The sequence below is a fragment of the Balaenoptera borealis genome (genome assembly GCF_965194805.1).
Source record: "Balaenoptera borealis genome assembly, chromosome: 9".
Lineage (NCBI taxonomy): Eukaryota > Metazoa > Chordata > Mammalia > Artiodactyla > Balaenopteridae > Balaenoptera > Balaenoptera borealis.
Genome location: NC_138873.1, coordinates 54,155,859 through 54,175,163, shown reverse-complemented (window position 1 = coordinate 54,175,163; position 19,305 = coordinate 54,155,859). Strand labels below are relative to the sequence as shown.

The 19,305-nt window shown below is 42.4% G+C and overlaps 1 protein-coding gene across 2 annotated transcripts in view; it reads right to left on the bottom strand.

Moving 5' to 3' along the window:
- The window catches only part of PREP (prolyl endopeptidase), a 138,087-nt gene that overhangs the window by 53,226 nt on the left and 65,556 nt on the right, over positions 1 to 19,305 (bottom strand). The window contains exons 8-10 of one of the 2 annotated variants that reach the window (XM_082405233.1): positions 16,412 to 16,690; positions 12,265 to 12,462; positions 6,693 to 6,796 (exon numbers count right to left, since the gene is read on the bottom strand). In XM_082405233.1, coding sequence (XP_082261359.1) covers positions 6,693 to 6,796; positions 12,265 to 12,462; positions 16,412 to 16,690 — 581 coding nt within the window. The remainder of the gene's footprint in view (positions 1 to 6,692; positions 6,797 to 12,264; positions 12,463 to 16,411; positions 16,691 to 19,305) is intronic. The other variant, XM_082405234.1, reaches the window with a different exon arrangement.

Below are 19,305 nucleotides of genomic sequence, written 5' to 3'. Positions count from 1 at the left end.
AGTGTTTGTTATCATTGGTGGATTTGTTTTTTGGTTTGCTTCCTCTCTTCTTTCTTTCTTCTTTTTATTACTTTTAATTTTTTTTTATTTCTAATAATTACTTTTTATTTTAATAACATTATTTTATTTTATTTTTTTCTATCTTTCTTTCTTTTTTCTCCCTTTTCTTCTGAGCCATGTGGCTGCCAGGGTCTTGGTGCTCTGGCTGAGTCTCAGGCCTGTGCCTCTGAGGTGGGAGAGCCGAGTTCAAGACATTGGTCCACCAGAGACCTCCCGGCTCCACGTAATATCAAACGGCAAAAACTCTCCCAGAGATCTCCATCTCAACGCTAAGACCCAGCTCCACTCAACGACAAGCAAGCTGCAGTGCTGGACACCCTATACCAAACAACTAGCAAGACAGGAACACAACCCCACCCATTAGCAGAGAGGCTGCCTAAAATCATAATAAGGTCACAGACACCCCAAAACACACCACCGGACGTGGACCTGCCCACCAGAAAGACAAGATCCAGCCTCATCCTCCAGAACACAGGCACCAGTCCCCTCCACCAGGAAGCCTACACAACCCAATGAACTAACCTCAGCCACTGGGGGAAGACGCCAAAAACAACGGGAACTACAAACCTGCAGCCTGCGAAAAGGAGACCCCAAACACAGTAAGTTAAGCAAAAGGAGAAGACAGAGAAACACACAGCAGATGAAGGAGCAAGGTAAAAACCCAGCAGACCAAACAAATGAAGAGGAAATAGGCAGTCTACCTGAAAAAGAATTCAGAGTAATGATAGTAAAGATGATCCCAAATCTTGGAAACAGAATGGAGAAAATACAAGAAACGTTTAACAAGGACCTAGAAGAACTAAAGAACAAACAAACAATGATGAACAACACAATAAATGAAATTAAAAATTCTCTAGAAGGAATCAATAGCAGAATAACTGAGGCAGAAGAACGGATAAGTGACCTGGAAGATAAAATAGTGGAAATAACTACTGCAGAGCAAAATACAGAAAAAAGAACAAAAAGAATTGAGGAAAGTCTCAGAGACTTCTGGGACAACATTAAATGTACCAACATTCGAATTATAGGAGTCCCAGAAGAAGAAGAGAACAAGAAAAGGACTGAGAAAATATTTGAAGAGACTTTAGTTGAAAACTTCCCTAACATGGGTAACAAAATAGTCAATCAAGTCCAGGAAGCACAGAGTCCCATACAGGATAAATCCAAGGAGAAACATGCCAATACACATATTAATCAAACTATCAAAAATTAAATACAAAGAATAAATATTAAAAGCAACAAGGGAAAAACAACAAATAACATACAAGGGAATCCCCATAAGGTTAACAGGTGATCTTTCAGCAGAAACTGTGCAAGCCAGAAGGGAGTGGCAGGACATATTTAAAGTGATGAAAGGGCAGAACCTACAACCAAGATTATTCTACCCAGCAAGGATCTCATTCAGATTTGATGGAGAAATTAAAACCTTTACAGACAAGCAAAAGCTAAGAGAATTCAGCACCACCAAACCAGCTTTACAACAAATGCTAAAGGAACTTCTCTAGGCAGGATACACAAGAGAAGGAAAAGACCTACAATAACAAACCCAAAACGATTAAGAAAATGGTAACAGGAACATACATATCAATAATTACCTTAAATGTAAATAGATTAAATGCTCGCACCAAAAGACATAGACTGGTTGAATGGATACAAAAACAAGACCCATACATACCCCATATGTTGTCTACAAGAGACCCATTTCAGACCTAGGGACACATACAGACTGAAAGTGAGGGGATGGAAGAAGATATTCCATGCAAATGGAAATCAAAAGAAAGCTGGAGTACCAATTCTCATATCACACAAAATAGACTTTAAAATAAAGACTATTACAAGAGAAAAAGAAGGACACTACATAATGATCAAGGGATCAATCCAAGAAGATATAACAATTGGAAATATTTATGCACCCAACATAGGAGCACCTCAATACATAAGGCAAATGCTAACAGCCACAAAAAGGGAAATTGACAGTAACACAATCAGAGTAGGGGACTTTAACACCCCACTTTCACCAATGGACAGATCATCCACAATGAAAATAAATAAGGAAACACAAGCTTTAAATGACACATTAAAAAAGATGGACTTAATTGATATTTATAGGACATTCTATCCAAAAACAACAGAATACACTTTTTTCTCAAGTGCTCCTGGAACATTCTCCAGGATAGATCATATCTTGGGTCACAAATCAAGCCTTGGTAAATTTAAGAAAACTGAAATCACATCAAGTATCTTTTCTGACCACAACACTATGAGACTAGGTATCAATTACAGGAAAAAACTGTAAAAAATACAAACACATTGAGGCTAAACAACACACTATTTAATAACCAAGAGATCACTGAAGAAATCAAAGAGGAATCAAAAAATACCTAGAAACAAATGACAATGAAAACACGATGACCCAAAACCTATGGGATGCAGCAAAAGCAGTTCTAAGAGGGAAGTTTATAGCAATACAATCCTACCTCAAGAAACAAGAAATATCTCAAATAAACAACCTAACCTTACACCTAAAGCAGTTAGAGAAAGAAGAACAAAAAAACCCCAAAGTTAGAAGAAGGAAAGAAATCATAAAGATCAGATCAGAAATAAATGAAAAAGAAATGAAGGAAACAATAGCAATGATCAATAAAACTAAAAGCTGGTTCTTTGAAAAAATAAACAACATTGATAAACCATTAGCCAGACTCATCAAGAAAAAAAGGGAGAAGACTCAAATCAATAGAATTAGAAATGAAAAAGGAGAAGTAACAACTGACACTGCAGAAATACAAAAGATCATTAGAGATTACTACAAGCAACTCTATGCCAATAAAACGGACAACCTGGAAGAAATGGACAAATCCTTAGAAAAGCACAATCTTCTGAAACTGAACCAGGAAGAAATAGAAAATATAAACAGACCAATCACAAGCAGTGATATTGAGACTGTGATTAAAAATCTTCCAACAAACAAAAGGCCAGCACCAGCTGGATCACAGGTGAATTCTATCAAACATTTAGAGAAGAGCTAACACCTATCCTTCTCAAACTCTTCCAAAATATAGCAGAGGGAGGAACACTCCCAAACTCATTGTACGAGGCCACCACCACCCTGATACCAAAACCAGAAAAAGATGTCACAAAGAAAGAGAAGTACAGGCCAATATCACTGATGAACATAGATGCAAAAATCCTCAACAAAATACTAGGAAACAGAATCCAACAGCACGTTAAAAGGACCATACACAATGATCAAGTGGGGTTTATCCCAGGAATGCAAGGATTCTTCAATATATGCAAATCAATCAATGTGATACACCATATTAACAAATTCAAGGAGAAAAACCATACGATCATCTCAATAGATGCAGAGAAAGCTTTCGACAAAATTCAACACCCATTTATGATAAAAACTCTCCAGAAAGTAGGCATAGAGGGAACTTTCCTCAACATAATAAAGGCCATATATGACAAACCCACAGACAACATCGTTCTCAATGGTGAAACTCTGAAACCATTTCCACTAAGATCAGGAATAAGACAAGGTTACCCACTCTCAGCATTATTATTCAACATAGGTTTGGAAATTCTAGCCACAGCAATCAGAGAAGAAAAAGAAATAAAAGGAATCCAAATCAGAAAAGAAGTAAAGCTGTCACTGTTTGCAGATGACATGATACTATACATAGAGAATCCTAAAGATGCTACCAGAAAACTACTAGAGCTAATCAATGAATTTGGTAAAGTAGCAGGATACAAAATTAATGCACAGAAATCTCTTGCATTCCTATACAATAATGATGAAAAATCTGAAAGAGAAATTAAGGAAACACTCCCATTTACCACTGCAACAAAAGACTAAAATACCTAGGAATAAACCTACCTAAGGAGACAAAAGATGTGTATGCAGAAAACTATAAGACACTGATGAAAGAAAATAAAGATGATACAAACAGATGGAGAGATATACCATGTTCTTGGATTGGAAGAATCAACACTGTGAAAATGATTATACTACCCAAAGCAGTCTACAGATTCAATGCAATCCCTATCAAACTATCACTGGCATTTTTCACAGAACTAGAACAAAAAATTTCACAATTTGTATGGAGACACAAAAGACCCTGAACAGCCAAAGCAATCTTAAGAAAGAAAAACGGAGCTGGAGGAATCAGGCTCCCGGACTTCAGACTATACTACAAAGCTACAGTAATCAAGACAGTATGGTACTGGCACAAAAACAGAAATATAGATCAATGGAACTGGATAGAAAGCCCAGAGATAAACCCACACACATGTGGTCACCTTATCTTTGATAAAGGAGGCAAGAATATTCAATGGAGAAAAGACAGTCTCTTCAATAAGTGGTGCTGGGAAAACTGGACAGCTACATGTAAAAGAATGAAATTAGAACACTCCCTAACACCATACACAAAAATAAACTCAAAATGGATTAAAGACCTAACTGTAAGGCCAGACACTATCAAACTCTTAGAGGAAAACATAGGCAGAACACTCTATGACATAAATCACAGCAAGATCCTTTTTGACTCACCTCCTAGAGAAATGGAAATACAAACAAAAATAAATAAATGGGACCTAATGAGACTTCAAAGCTTTTGCACAGCAAAGGAAACCATAAACAAGACCAAAAGACAACCCTCAGAATGGGAGAAAATATTTGCAAATGAAGCAACTGACAAAGGATTAATCTCCAAAATTTACAAGCAGCTCATGCAGCTTAATATCAAAAAAACAAACAACCCTATCCAAAAATGGGCATACGTAAATAGACATTTCTCCAAAGAAGATATACAGAATGCGAACTAACACATGAAAGAATGCTCAACATCACTAATCATTAGAGAAATGCAAATCAAAACTACAGTGAGGTATCACCTCACAGCAGTCAGAATGGCCATCATCAAAAAATCTACAAACAATAAATGCTGGAGAGGGTGTGGAGAAAAGGGAACCCTCTTGCACTGTTGGTGGGAATGTAAATTGATACAGCCACTATGGAGAACAGTATGGAGGTTCATTAATAAACTAAAAATAGAACTACCATACGACCCAGCAATCCCACTACTGGGCATATACCCTGAGAAAACCATAATTCATAAAGAGTCATGTACCACAATGTTCACTGAAACTCTATTTACAATAGCCAGGACATGGAAGCAACCTAAGTGTCCCTCGACAGGTGAATGGATAAAGAAGATGTGGCACATATATACAATAGAATATTACTCAGCCATAAAAAGAAACGAAATTAAGTTATTTGTAGCGAGGTGGAAGGACGTAGAGTCTGTCATACAGAGTGAAGTAAGTCAGAAACAGAAAAACAAACAACATGTGCTAACACATATATACGGAATCTAAGAAAAAAAAAGGTTATGAAGAACCTAGGGGCAGGACAGGAATAAAGACGCAGACGTAGAGAATGAACTTGAGGACCTGGGGAGGGGGAAGGGTAAGCTGGGACGAAGTGAGAGAGTGGCACGGACTTATATATACTACCAAATGTAGAATAGATTGCTAGTGGGAAGCAGCCGCATAACACAGGGAGATCAGTTCAGTGCTTTGTGACCACCTAGAGGGGTGGGATAGGGAGGGTGGGAAGGAAACGAAAGAGGGAGGAGGTATGGGGATGTATGTATATGTATAGCTGATTCACTATGTTATAAAGCAGAAACTAACACACCAGTGTAAAGCCATTATACTCCAATAAAGATGTTTAAAAAGAAAAACCAAAAGTAAATAAATAAAAAGCATAATTCATAAAAAAAGGTTTTATTTATTTTTGAACTAGATCTAGCCCATCGTCTAGACTAATCCTAGACAGGTGAAGGGCAATTCACTAAAGTAAAATGATGCCCTAGTTTCACAGAAACATTCTCGGGGGCATCAGTGCTCCTTTTTCTAACTTTCCTTCGCGAACAACAGTCTGATTGTTAATCTGTGGTCTGTGTGGTGCAGCCCCCTGGTGGGAGAGCCCTGATAAGCACCTGGTGCCTGACAGCTGAGCTCTCACTGCAAAGGAACAGAGTCATCCTACATCATCCATTAGTAAGTGATTCGGCTTCTGGGAGACTCAGTACGGTTGGGGCGCTAAGAAAACAAAAATGGAGACTCTTAACCTGAAAGGATGGTGACCAGAGACTGAACTGGTGGTGCCATGACAATGAAACAGTTAATTCATCCATTCTAATATTTTATGGCGTGCTCACCCTGTGCCAGGCAGACATACAGACGAATTTCAGACTGAAAAGGCTGACTCCTAGCACTTGAGTATTTTATGTAGAGCGGATCTATGTTGTTATTTATGACACCACGAGACCTGAGCCAGAAAACAACCCACTTTCAAGCAAGCAGACAAACTGTGTTGCCTTGATCACCCAGACAAGGGACTCTGGCTTCCTGTCAAGAGCAGCAGTTCCGGGAGCAGAACCTTTAAACTCTAGGAGGGCAGGGACCGCGCCTGGCTCAATGCCCAGAAACCGCAGGAGTTCCCCAAATATCTACTGCCCGTATTGTGGTGGATTACCTCCACGGCTCCTGACAAAGCGGGGTGTGCATGGCCTGGCCTGAAAGTCAGATTTTCCTGACTCACATTGTCAGGATCAAATGCTCCATACCTGGACTGTCTGGTAATCAGAAGCATCGATTCCTTTCACAGTCACCTCTCGGAAGACTCTGGGCTCCAGTTCCTCTTTGGTCAGATCACAGTGATAAATGATACCTAGAAGGAAGTGGAAGTCTTAAGTTCAGTCCACAAACTCACTAGATACAAGGGGGGCAAAGATCACAAAGCACAGTCAGCAGTGCCGTGTAAGGTCACTGCAGCAAGAGAGCCCAGAACGGTCAGGCGTGCGGAGTGCCTGACTTCATCATCACCAGTTCACACTTCGTCATCACCAGTTCACACTTCATCATCACCAGCATGTCCGGCCTTCCTTTTTACAACAGTCACCTGGGTATTCATTTGAGAAGATTCTAATGCATTCCATGACTACGAGAATAGTTAAACCTAACTGCAGAAACTTAACAGGACTTCCCCACGCCAGGTCACTTAGGAGAACAGGTCAAAGACGATGGGAAACTTCATGTAGGGCCATTTTACCTGAGAAGTGATTAAGATGGAAAACTCAAATGACTTGCCCAAAGTCAACAGCCATTCAGGGGTCTCTTGATGGGAACTCTGGGGCGCCTGCTACCTGATACCCACCCATCTGTGGACACACATGTGGATAGCAATCAAGGACCAAAGACAGCCTTTTAGGGTAGCCTTTTGGACTTGCCTTTAAAATTTTGATTATCCCAGTAATTGTGCACAACACAGATTGAGGAACACACAGCATAACATTTTAGCTTATTTTAACCACTAATTAAAATTCCATTTCCTTAATTTAACGCTACTACACTCTAGCATTCAAGAACTAAACCAAAGAAACAATAAGTAAGACGAATCATTACTGTTTGAAAACAACAACATTGCTATAGTTTATGAAACAGAATTAGTCATCTGGAGTGGCTGGTGTGGAAGGAGCCCTCCCACAGAATACTTTAAACATATGCTGTCAAGTATATGAAAAATCAATTTAGAGATCCTGATACTTGCTGGAAAACCAGAAACTAAGCGGTACTCCCACAGGGCACATTCAAATTGATTGATCATGTGTTAAAATGGCAGCTTGCTTTCTTTGCAGCTCCTCTGTGTACGGATGAACTTCACTAACAGCTGAGAAACAGCACCCTGCCCCCCACTGGCAAAAAGTAATACATTCAGATTCCTTAACAACAGGACTGCTAACCCCTATGAATGTTATCTCAATTCTCATGCTTACAAATTATTTTAAGGTTTATAATAGGGAATATGATTAACATTGACAGTGGGGAGATGTGTAACATGACCGAAGTCCTGGCTTTCTTAGTTTAAGTTATAGTTGGGTATTTGTTGGAATATGTCTTTATATATAAAATACTTCCAGACTACACTCTGGGCATACATGCTAAATCACCAGATACACTGAATACTGTACTTGCCCAGATAAACGTAATCTTGAGGGCAAATTGCTATCTTCACACGTATGTTAATTTTTGAAGAGCTTCTTCATTAGTGTACCTGCCCCACTTCATCCAAACACAAAAAGCATCTGAATCCTTGAAAAAAAACTCCAGACCAAACAACAACGACAACAAGAGATTGCAGAACAAGCATGTGCCATTTGAGCACTGGACTCACCCTGGCATCACCCTGGCATCACTGTTACCTGGACTACAATGAACGACAAAGGACCCTGGAGCCAGGATTCCCAGCTCTGACCAGTTACTGGGGCAGTGACCCCAGTGAAAGACAATGAGTAGGAAACACACTCTAAATGCCTGTTTATCTAGAAAAATTGAGACATCAAAGCCTCCAACAGCAGAATGAAATAAGTATAGGACGCGGGCTGGCTACTCTTGGGAGAAAGGGTGCCAAGTGCCTGACTTTAATTCTTCTGTTTGGGGCAGAAGTGGCACCTTGGGGGAGGCTGGGTTAAATCTAAAGGTACTGGTACTTAATATATTTGATGGATACTTTCTATTTATAGATCCATCGGGGTCAGTCACACTGTAACATGAATTCCTATAGTCTAATGATGCTTTGTGTCCTGTCTGAATTGGTTTGCTTAAGTACAAGCAGCGGGGAAGGGATTGGAGAAACCATCCTAGAATCATGAATCAGAGAGGACTGGTCAGGTGATCTCTGGGGAATAATTTCAAAGTTTAAGGGCAAAAGAGAACTGAATTATGGAATTCCCTTAAGACCACACGAGGTGTCTGGACTTGAGAAGATGGGTCTCCTGATGAAAACAGTGTTTTAACAAGGCTATTCTAGCAATAGGAAAGAGGCAGGGACGATCAGTTCGAATATTCCTGCTATATATAATCTGAATAAATGTAAGGAGGTGAAAGAAATGGGAGTTAGGAGGAAGGGGCAAACCTAGAGGTTGCAAAAGAATCATCCGAGGAATCTGGAAAATCGGATATGCAAAAAGAAGGCAAAAGAACTTTGTGAAGATGACCCATGTAGATACTGTTTCATCCGATTATAGGTTGGGTTTTAAGGTTATTAAAAGAAAAAAAACACACAAACTAAAACAAGTCTCTGAAAAATTGTTTGCACTCCTTGGTTATTTACCCAATGGCGTCGAAAACATGTCCACACGAGAACCTGTACACAGATGTTTACAGCAGCTTTATTAATGACTGCCAAAAGTTGGAAGCAACCAAGATGTCCTTCAGTAGGTGAATGTGTAAATAAACTGGGGGACAACCAAGCAATGGAATATTACTCCGTGCTAAAAAGAAATAAGCCATCAAGCCACGGAACAACCTTAAACTCATATAACTAAGTGAAGGAGCCAACCTGAAAAGGCTACATAATCTATAAGTCCACTACATGACATTCTGGAAAAGGCAAAGCTATGGAGATAGTGAAAAGATCAGTCAGTGGTTGCCAGGGGCTTGGCGGGGGGAAGGGATGAAAAGGGCAGAGCACAGAGGCTTTTAAGGGCGCTGAAAATACTCTGCCTGGTATCATAATGATGGATACACGTCATCATACATTTCTCCAAACTCAGAATGTACGGCACCAAGAGTGACTCCTAAGGTAAGTCACGGACTTCGGGCAACTATGATGTGTGCCCATGCAGGTTCACCCGTTGCCACAGGGGATGTGCCCTGTAGCAGGGATGCTGATGACGGCGAAGGCAGTGCATGTGTGGGTCAGAGAGTGCACAGGAAATCTCTGTACCAGCCCTTCAGGTTTGCCGTGGACCTAAAACAAATAAAAGTCTTGAAACAGTTTTATGCCTTTCCCAAAGAGCCTGGGAAAGGTTCTTTGATTTCTTCTCCCTGTCTCTCAGAGCCATGCAACTGGGACCGCCTGTACTGGATTATCACAACACACGCAAGTCTGGAGTGAGCCTTAGACAGCCCTCTAAGGTTTCACGAGTACAGAATCAGTCGGCTCGACCACTAAGTGGTTTGAGCCACAGGGAATAAGTGCATCGTGCTCCAGACTGCCCTGGCTGCCGCTTTTCTTCCAAGTGCGACTCAAGGTACAAATGGCTTGGCTCAAGACGTGTCTTCGCCGTGTACCTCCATGGGAAAGAGGCAGCTGGTGTTCACCTGCCAGACGTACCACGTGTCCACAGCAGCTGGCACTGCAGGTATTTTTGTCCCCAGGGCTTTATTTATAATTTAGTGTCTCTGCTGTTTACTGCAGTAGTGGACAGCCAATCTTCAGAGACCAGCGCCAGACAGCCTTTGAGCGGACATGCACGTATGTGGGCGTGGATATGTACACACTGCCATTCCTGCTTTCAAGGAATCTAGTTCAATTATCTGATGGCCATTTTTACATTTGGATAAGAAGGCCTGAGTCTGGAAGCCCCGTTCTCTGGTTTTAGATATCAGATTACATGAAGGAGAGAAAAGAAAAAGCAGGAGGCAAAATGTATAAGAAAAGACGAAGGAGAAGAACAAAGCACTGCAGTGACGAATTAAAGCTTGCTCAGGAGCTGCCTGGCCATACAGAACTAACAACGCACTTCTCTTTCCAAACTTCACGGCCACAGTCACGGATAGTATTTCACTGCTTGGTACAGAACTCATCATTTTACGCTGGGACAATGAGCCCTTTCATCCCTGGGTAATGATGAACTTGTTCCTGAAATAAATGGCCACATGGGGTCACTGAAGGTGGTTTACAGGCCTTTGGGGACACTGGCTTTTATGAAGAGCAGGTAAGTCAGCCCTGCTCTGTTCTCTTCATTGCCCTTTATCCATTATCACTGTTTAAAGGCTATGAGGTTTTCCAAAGTAAAATTTCCGGAACCAGTGTAAGTTGAGGGAATAAAGTGTGGATCCCGCAGCAGTGGTTGACAATGGCTATCTGGAGGAAAGCTATTTCTCTTGGTTCCTGTGCACTGGCTGCCACTGTCCCCCAAGCCCCAGGGGAGGAGGGGTGAGGCTCGAGACACCCTGACATGAGGTTCTTGACCTTTCAGTTCCAGACTCCTGGCCCTGGGCATGGTTTCCACATCTCTGTGAGATCCTCTGAAAGGCACATGGGCAAGAAAAGCTTGCTAGGTGTTCCAGATGTACCATCAGTCCTACGTACAGAGTATCATTCTTTTGGTTTTAATAACCCTGACGGCAACCTGTCACGACGATAAGATTCCTTAAAGACTGCCTGCTCTGTGACTCTGAGGCACGAAAAAAAAAGTGGATCAGGCATCACTGTCATCTGCCAAACCCCAGGAGGAGAACAAGCCACTTCCGCACCTGCTGGGCTCTCCCCTATGTCTGCTTTATTTGCTGAGGACCAAACTATTGCAACAAAACGGGGTAGGACAAAAAGGACGATGAAGGAGCTCAAAAAAACAAACAAGGAAAGTGCAGACATCTTTTCAGCCAGATTGCTTTCAGGATAGGGTCTACCCAGTCAACTGCGAACTGCCAACTGAGCCAGGCTCCTGGGACAAATCAGGGTATGTGTTACGGCTTCGGCTATAACAGAAACACTGCAGCCAAGTGGAGAAACGGGAAAAAACCAAAACAAGCAAAATGAGTGTGACCAACTTAAAAAAAAATGTTATACAGAGAGCTATGTTTACTTTGGGGAAAATTAACTGATACCATAAAATTGCAATTTACAAGTGTTTCCTTTTCTACTAGAACCAAGTAACAAATTCCCCCCCCATAGGATGTAAGACTAAACTTTCACAATTATATTTTAATCCAGTTTAACAAGAGCAGAATTTATTCTCAGTTTTAAAACAATTTATTAATGTCAGATGTGACTACAGATTTTTATTTAACACTTTTAGTTATTTGCACTGTGTGTGTTTTGTAGACCAAAGGCTGACTCTAAGGTTATACTTGTTCATACTAATTTTTCAAATCAACCTAGAACAACAGATGGTCCTGTCCCTGGAAGAGAGACTCAGGATATAAGAATAACGAGAGTGCAGTTTTAGGTGTTCATGTTTCCCTTTGTTCTGAGGGTCTGTTTTACTGTTTTATTCCCACTAAGTAATTTTGGCTGTAATACAGCATATGTGATTTTCAATAACACAGCATTATATTTCTATTTCTCAAAAGAAACCCAAACCTGAGTCTGACTTTTAAATTGGACAACGTTGGTGGAAAGACTCTCACCTGGCGATAAAAAGGAAGTAAACTGATAGAAGATTTCGGTGTCCTTCTTCTGACCGCTGTACCCCACGACGCTGCCGACCTCAAGCGGGAAGGTCTTGAGGAGAGCACCGGTGGCTAGGTCGTGAAGCTGCAGAATGTTCTTTACGTTATGGAGGTAGCATAACACCAAAAAGTTGGACCTGACGCAAGCTACCCACTCTGAAAAGATAACGACAGATAAAGCATAATGTAGTTTTGAAAATTAGCCCAAAACATATTCATTTCACCGAACAATAGTTCTTGAGTTCTACACTGTGCTCTGCGGCAGTGAGACTTGCAAGTGATTTTATAATTGGTGTCAATCATGCATCATGTTTTCAGCGTATCCCTTTAATAAATCACTGTCACCGTCATCTCCAGAGGTAACAAGATATTCTCCACCTGGGGCCAGGAGCTTTTGATGATCTAGATAACGTGTGTAATACAAATAACCCTGCTTACCTATTTTGTGTCCAATATCATGCTATAGGAGGTATAAGAAGGAAAACAACAAAGCCCGAATCATGATCCACATCTGTCAGGATTGTTTACTCAACAAAACCGTATTAAATGTAAATGTACATGTATGTGCCAGATATCCTGCAGGGTGCTGGACGGACCAGCAAGAAGATGAGGTCATTTCTGTCCTTGAGACACAATCGCATAAAAATACAAGTAGTAACTTGTAAACAAGGGTGAGTGAGTGGTTGGTTGGGACCCAAAATAAGAGAGAGCCCTTGAGCAAATGCTGAATTATGTCTGGAGGGCAGGGGTGTGAAGGCGGGGGGCCTGGTGGTGTCGGGAACAGGACAGCTCTCTGGGGGACGAGAAGGTGGGAAAACATGACTCAAGGAATGAAGGCCAGAGCTGGGGATGAGGAGAGAGAAAAGGAACATGAATGAACCAACAGCAGGAAGGAAGGGAGGGAGGGAGGGAGGGAGACTGGGAGAAAGAACGAGGCAGAGATCCATTTTCAAGAAGAAGAAAACCGCTGTTCCATTCGGGGGTTGGGGGGGCAGTAGTGGTGGTTTGATGGGGGACTGGGTGAGCGAGGTAGGGGGGAGTTTAGGCCTTTCTGACTCAGCCGTTACTGAGGAGCTACTGTTGGAGAGAAGGGTGACACACATAAAGATGACATCAGATGTATGCATCCGACGACTGACCAGAGAACAACAGAGGTGCACAGAGGGTGGAGGGGAGACCCGAACACACACCTGTAAGAAGCCGGGCACAACACCACATCAAGCTGGGGATAAAGTCTGGAGAAGGGGGCAAAGAAACAAAAGGCATCTCCCAGGAAGACTCACCAGGACGTGGCAAGTGCGGGGAGAAGAAAATGAGGCAGAGACACGAGGCCCCTCGGTGTCCAGGGCTGCAGCTTCAGTGATGGTACCGTCCGAGACGGAGCTGGGAGAGTGGAGGTGAGTGAGCAGAGGAGGAAAGGAGAAAGCAGGGGGGCAGGCACCAAGCACAACCCGCAGTGCTGTGGACGAGATGGGCCAGCGCCAAGGACAGGCCATCCAGAGGGAGAGATGCTTTAGTAAATGGAAGCGAGGACAGGCCTGCAGGGAACAGCTCTAGCGCGCGGAAAAGAAAAGCCTTCCTTGGGCTTCATGGTGGGACGCAGGGCAAGGGGCTCTTGACACTACTTATTTTTAAACCCAAGAAACTAGAGGTTCACGCATATAACGTTATCAGTGATCAACAAGACACCGGCCAGAGGCAGCTCTGAGGATCACCAGGGGCCTCAGGTCCGACGGGTGGTTTAGATCGCTACCGCGAACTTTTCCTCGTCAGGCTATAAGGAAGAACGCTTACACCTGAAAGTAATTTGCTCACCCAATACGACTTTTTAAGTGCTTCAATCAGGCAATATATTTCATGTGGCTTTAATGTTTTAAGGAAAGTAAGGGGAAAAAAAACTGAAGTAAATTATTTCTGTCCAAAAATAATCCATCTGTGTTAACTACGAGCACATCAGAATTCTAAAACAAAGTGAATAAGAAAAGGACAAGGTGATTTGTAGACTGTCGTTAATAAAAGCTCTGACTTTACAGCTGTACTTTGTGACTCATCTCTAGTTTCTATTCTCAATAGGGCATTCTGTGCTAATGACACACTGCAAATTCAACTGTGCTTCTCTTTGAATTGATGAGTTCTGTGAATATGGAAGGTTTCCCCTTTCCAGTCTAAAGAACTTATAACCTTTTAGAGGAAAGGTTATAAAAATATAACCTTGATTTGCATTTCATTAGATCTGCAAGTGAGATAGGATGTCACCTTAAGGTAGAGTTAAAACTGCTTTAGGGGGGCTTTAAAAGGCAGAAAATTCACATGCCTTGGGAAATATTTACATCTCTGATGGTTCCCTACATAAGAATCACTGTTCCAACCTGACTCAAACCTGAAAAACACCCAGGGCACTCACTCTTCAGGAAGACGTGTGCCACCAAGTCTCCCTTGGACCCACCAGGCATGAGGGCCCCTCCTGTGGCACTTAGGAAGCACTCACTAAATGCTGGCTCTTACCACCCTTAGGGGGGGACATTCTGTCTCAGTTTGGACAGAAGTCATCAGGTTACCAAAGTCGCATGAAGGTGTTAAAGGAAAAGGCAGAAAACCTGTTCTAGGACTCGTGGGTCCCTCATCCAAATATACAAGGGTCAGAGAGTGAATGGAAGGTTTTGAGGAGACAGGTGAAGCGATTTCCTTGGAAAGAGCCCCTGTCATGCTGTAAGTCCCCCTCCCCGCTGGGGAAAACCCCAGCCAGAGAGAGACAGAGCACCGGTGCCTAATCCAAAGCTGAGAAGCACGTGTGGACTGTGGAAGAGCCTGGGACGGGCTGCTGCCCTGGGGCTGCAAATGGGGGTTGTGTAGGAAAGAGCATGGATGGGGTTGCCTTGGGTCCTGTCTGACAGAACTGCCTGAGGTGTTGGAGACCTCTTTACAGAAGCGGGCGGAGGGATGAGCCAGAAGCCCAGGGGTGAAGGGGATCCCAGACAAACACCCAGAGCAGTGCTTCCTCCAGGGCCAAGGGAACTGCCCAAGCAAGGGCCCGGCGGGGAGCGCCCTCGGGAAGCACTCAGAGACTCAGCTATAATCATCTGCCCACCTTCCGCTCTACCCGCTAAGCAAGGCCAGGCTGAAATATCTGCAGGCACAGAGCACACTGCCTTGAGCCAGTGGGGAAGGGGTCCTTACTTTTCCAGGATGTGTACCTGGATCTGACTCCAATACCTGTGCTTTAAATTCACTGAAAAACCCATGTCAGGACTGCTTTATGTGACACTGGGCCACTCTGCAGCTCTCAAAAGGAATTATTTTCCTAATTATATACACCCTACACCTTCCCATTTGGGGATGGCCCTAGGTTTTATCCCCATTCAACCCATCAGCAGAAGTTCACCTCCACAAGCAAACTCTTCACTGGCTTGAACGTACTCGACTCTCCTTTTGTGTCAAAAAGTGTAACAAAATTAGAGAGTCTCATTTTAAATCAAATCCAGCTTTCAGGCAAGAAGTAACTTATAAAGCAGTATATCATTTTTGGAAAATCACCAAGAAAATCAGTAATGGGAACTTAAAGGCACTCTGAAACATGACAGATAAAGAGGTGAGGCTCTCAAGAGGTTACTGTAGTGCACTGCACACAGCAGCAAGTGCAATGTATTTCAATTAACTCTGACAAGAGTCTCTTCTCTTTTCCGGTAAGAGGACTGTAAATCCACCCTAAGATCTACAATAGGTGTAATATAAACAGCCAAAGGTTATTCAGAAGCTAAAAGCTAAGGATTCTGAATCCAAATGATTTAAAAAAACTAAACATTAGTGCTTATTATCAGACAATAACTACACAAAGACAGCCGATATTTAAAAAAAAAAAAAAAAAGCACTACCTTTGAAGGTCTGGATTCACACCTTCACAATTTTTTGAAGACTCCACACAGTATTGTACTAACTACAAAGATGTCACACAGTAAACACCTGGTTGCGCTATTGAGACATTTCACAATTAGAGGTTGAAGGTTCTTCACCTTGTAACCGGTCACCAGAGAATGAGAGATGCACCAACTTCTTGACGTTCTTATCAGAAACAAAAGCACAACTTCCAAGCAGCATGTACTCTTACCTAAGACGTCTTTCTCATGCTCAGGAACAAGCACCTTCCACTTGGACTCCTCGGGATCTGTGAAGTCAATGTTGATCAGGCGGTAGTTGGGAGAATGGCGATTTGTCTTGAACGTGAACACCGTGCCCTCGTTGGTTACATAGTCATATTCCCCTTCGAAGTTGTCGATCAGTTTCACCCACTTCAGGATTCCTGGTGAGAGACCAAGCACCTCTGTCACCTCTCCAGGGTTTGAAATGGTGTGGTTTGTATGTAGTGGGGGGAATGGATCTTTTCTGTCTATGGAACACAAAGCAGACACAATATTTGGAAGACCTAAGGCATGAGAAAGAGCGAGGACGAATGTGGGTGAATTTTAAGGTTTCCAAATAACGCAAAGGAAGTTTTTCCAGAAAAACCTGGCAATGAAGGAGAGTGGAGAATTCTCTCAGCCCATTACCCCGCATAATCCGGCACATCCCCTTCTACCTGAGAGGGTCTCAAATCCGAGCATGTCTTTCTACCTCTACTGCCATCACTCCACCCCAGGTCTTTATTTCCCTCTGGTTATGAGCAGTGGCTCACAACGGGGGATGATCTCACCCCCACCAGCGGACTTCTGGAAATGTCTGCAGACCTTTTGGTTGTTACAACTTGGAAAGTGAGAGGAGGGCTACTACGGGCATCTAGTGGGAAGAGGCCAGAGATGCTGCTTCAAGGCACAGGATACCCCTTGGACAAAGAGTCAGCTAGCCCCCGATGTCAGTACGTGGCTGGGACACCCTGGTCTGCAGCATCAGCTTCCCACCTGCTCTGCCCACTGCCACTCTTGTTCTTCTCAGTACCAGCCACCACCACGTCTTAATATCCTAAATTGGTCCCTGTTGGTACCCTTCCTAGAAATGTCCCCACTGCTCTTTTTTTTTTTTAAATTTATTTATTTAGGCTGTGTTGGGTCTTCGTTTCTGTGCGAGGGCTTTCTCTAGTTGTGGCGAGCGGGGGCCACTCTTCATCGCGGTGCGCGGGCCTCTCACTATCGCGGCCTCTCTTGTTGCCGAGCATAGGCTCCAGATGCGCAGGCTCAGTAGTTGTGGCTCACGGGCCCAGTCGCTCCGCGACATGTGGGATCTTCCCAGACCAGGGCTCGAACCCGTGTCCCCTGCATTGGCAGGCAGACTCTCAACCACTGCGCCACCAGGGAAGCCCTCCCCACTGCTCTTTGAATAAAGTCCAAATTCCTTCTTTCGGTCTCCATGGTCCTGCATGTTACAGTCCTTGCCCACTTGGCTAACCTCAGATGTTCCAACTTTTGCCTCACTCCCTGCCCTCTGGCAACACTGGCCTCTGTTAGGTTCCTTAAGACATGCTTCACTTCAGGGCCTTGTCACAAGCTGTTTCCCTTGCCTACCCTACTCTCAAAATGACTAGGTACCTCTCACCTGCACCCAGATCATTTCTTCACAGCACTTCTCTCAAGATACATACACCTGAGCCTTGAACAACATGGGTTTGAATTGCGTGGGTTCCCTTATAGGGGGTTATTTTCAATAGTAAACACTGCAGTACTACATGATCTGCAGTTGGTTGAATCCATGGATGCAGAGGGCCCATGTATGCAGGGGGCCAACTGTAACCTCCAAGTGGTTCAAGGGTCAACTGTACCTAATTTGCTTGTTTATAATTTGTCTTTTTTATTCACTATTTAATACTCAGCACCCAGACAGAGGGGCACCTTCAAAGGTGCAAAATAAAATTGGTGTTGAATGCAAGGACGAACACTTTCCAGTCCTTCTGTTCTAAGAACTAGTAGGGAGAAGGTCACCACTACAAAGAAATCTTAAATGTGTCCACCATCATCATCATTTAAACGGCTCACTAAGTGTCACTTTTACTATTAAAAAAAAAAAGTCCACTGGGAAGACATCTGGTTCATAACGTATCAGACATAAATGTTTAGAGGACATCTCAAAAATTTTATAAATAAAAAGCTCTATGACTTCTAAACCGCTCAAAGGCAATGCCAGATCTCAGCTATTCTCCAATTAATCTCCTACCTTCGATTTCACAATGAAATTGCTACATTAATTTGGATAGTTCATTTATATTACTGGCGATTTTACATTCATTGTCTCATTCATCTCTATAACATAATATCTTTATATCATTTGTTGTTGAATTAAATTAATCAGGGAAAATATAATCCCATGGTAGAGAGTTTTTCAGTTAGATATAACTGAATTAAAACCCCAGCTCCAACGACAATTTAGCTGTGTGACCTTGAACAATCTCTTTATCCCTTGCTGAGCCTCATTTTCTCAACTGTAGATGAGAAACAGTAAGTAAATGTGAAAATTATTATAAAGTGACTAATACCTACCCTACAACAAAAACCTCAACAAATATTATTTTAAAATAAACGGCTGGAATTAAAACTAATAATAAGATAGGCAGTTAAAAAAAAATCTACAGCTTTTCCACATGTTAGCAATACCAGTTGGAAAACATGGTGGGGACGGGGGACCTCATTTACATTAGAAGTAAAATTAACGAATACTTAAGAATGTGCTTAACAAGAAATGTGGACTCTATGAGAAAAGCTCTAAAATTTTTCTAAGGAATCTTAAAAAACAACAACCACAACAAACAAAACCTGGATAACTGGAAACACATACCATATCCCTAGATAGGAAGACTCAGTATTTCAAAGGTGCAAATAATTCCAGAAGAAATCTACAAATTTAACACAATTCCAATTCCAAAATCCAAATGAGCTTTTTAGGGAATCTGACAACATCATTCTGAAGTTCATCTGGAAGAATAAGCACTTAAGGACAGTTGATATATTTTTGATGACAGAACAAGAAGGAACTTCTTGTGCTATGATGCTCTGAACAAGCCCCCTCCCTCCTGAAGGA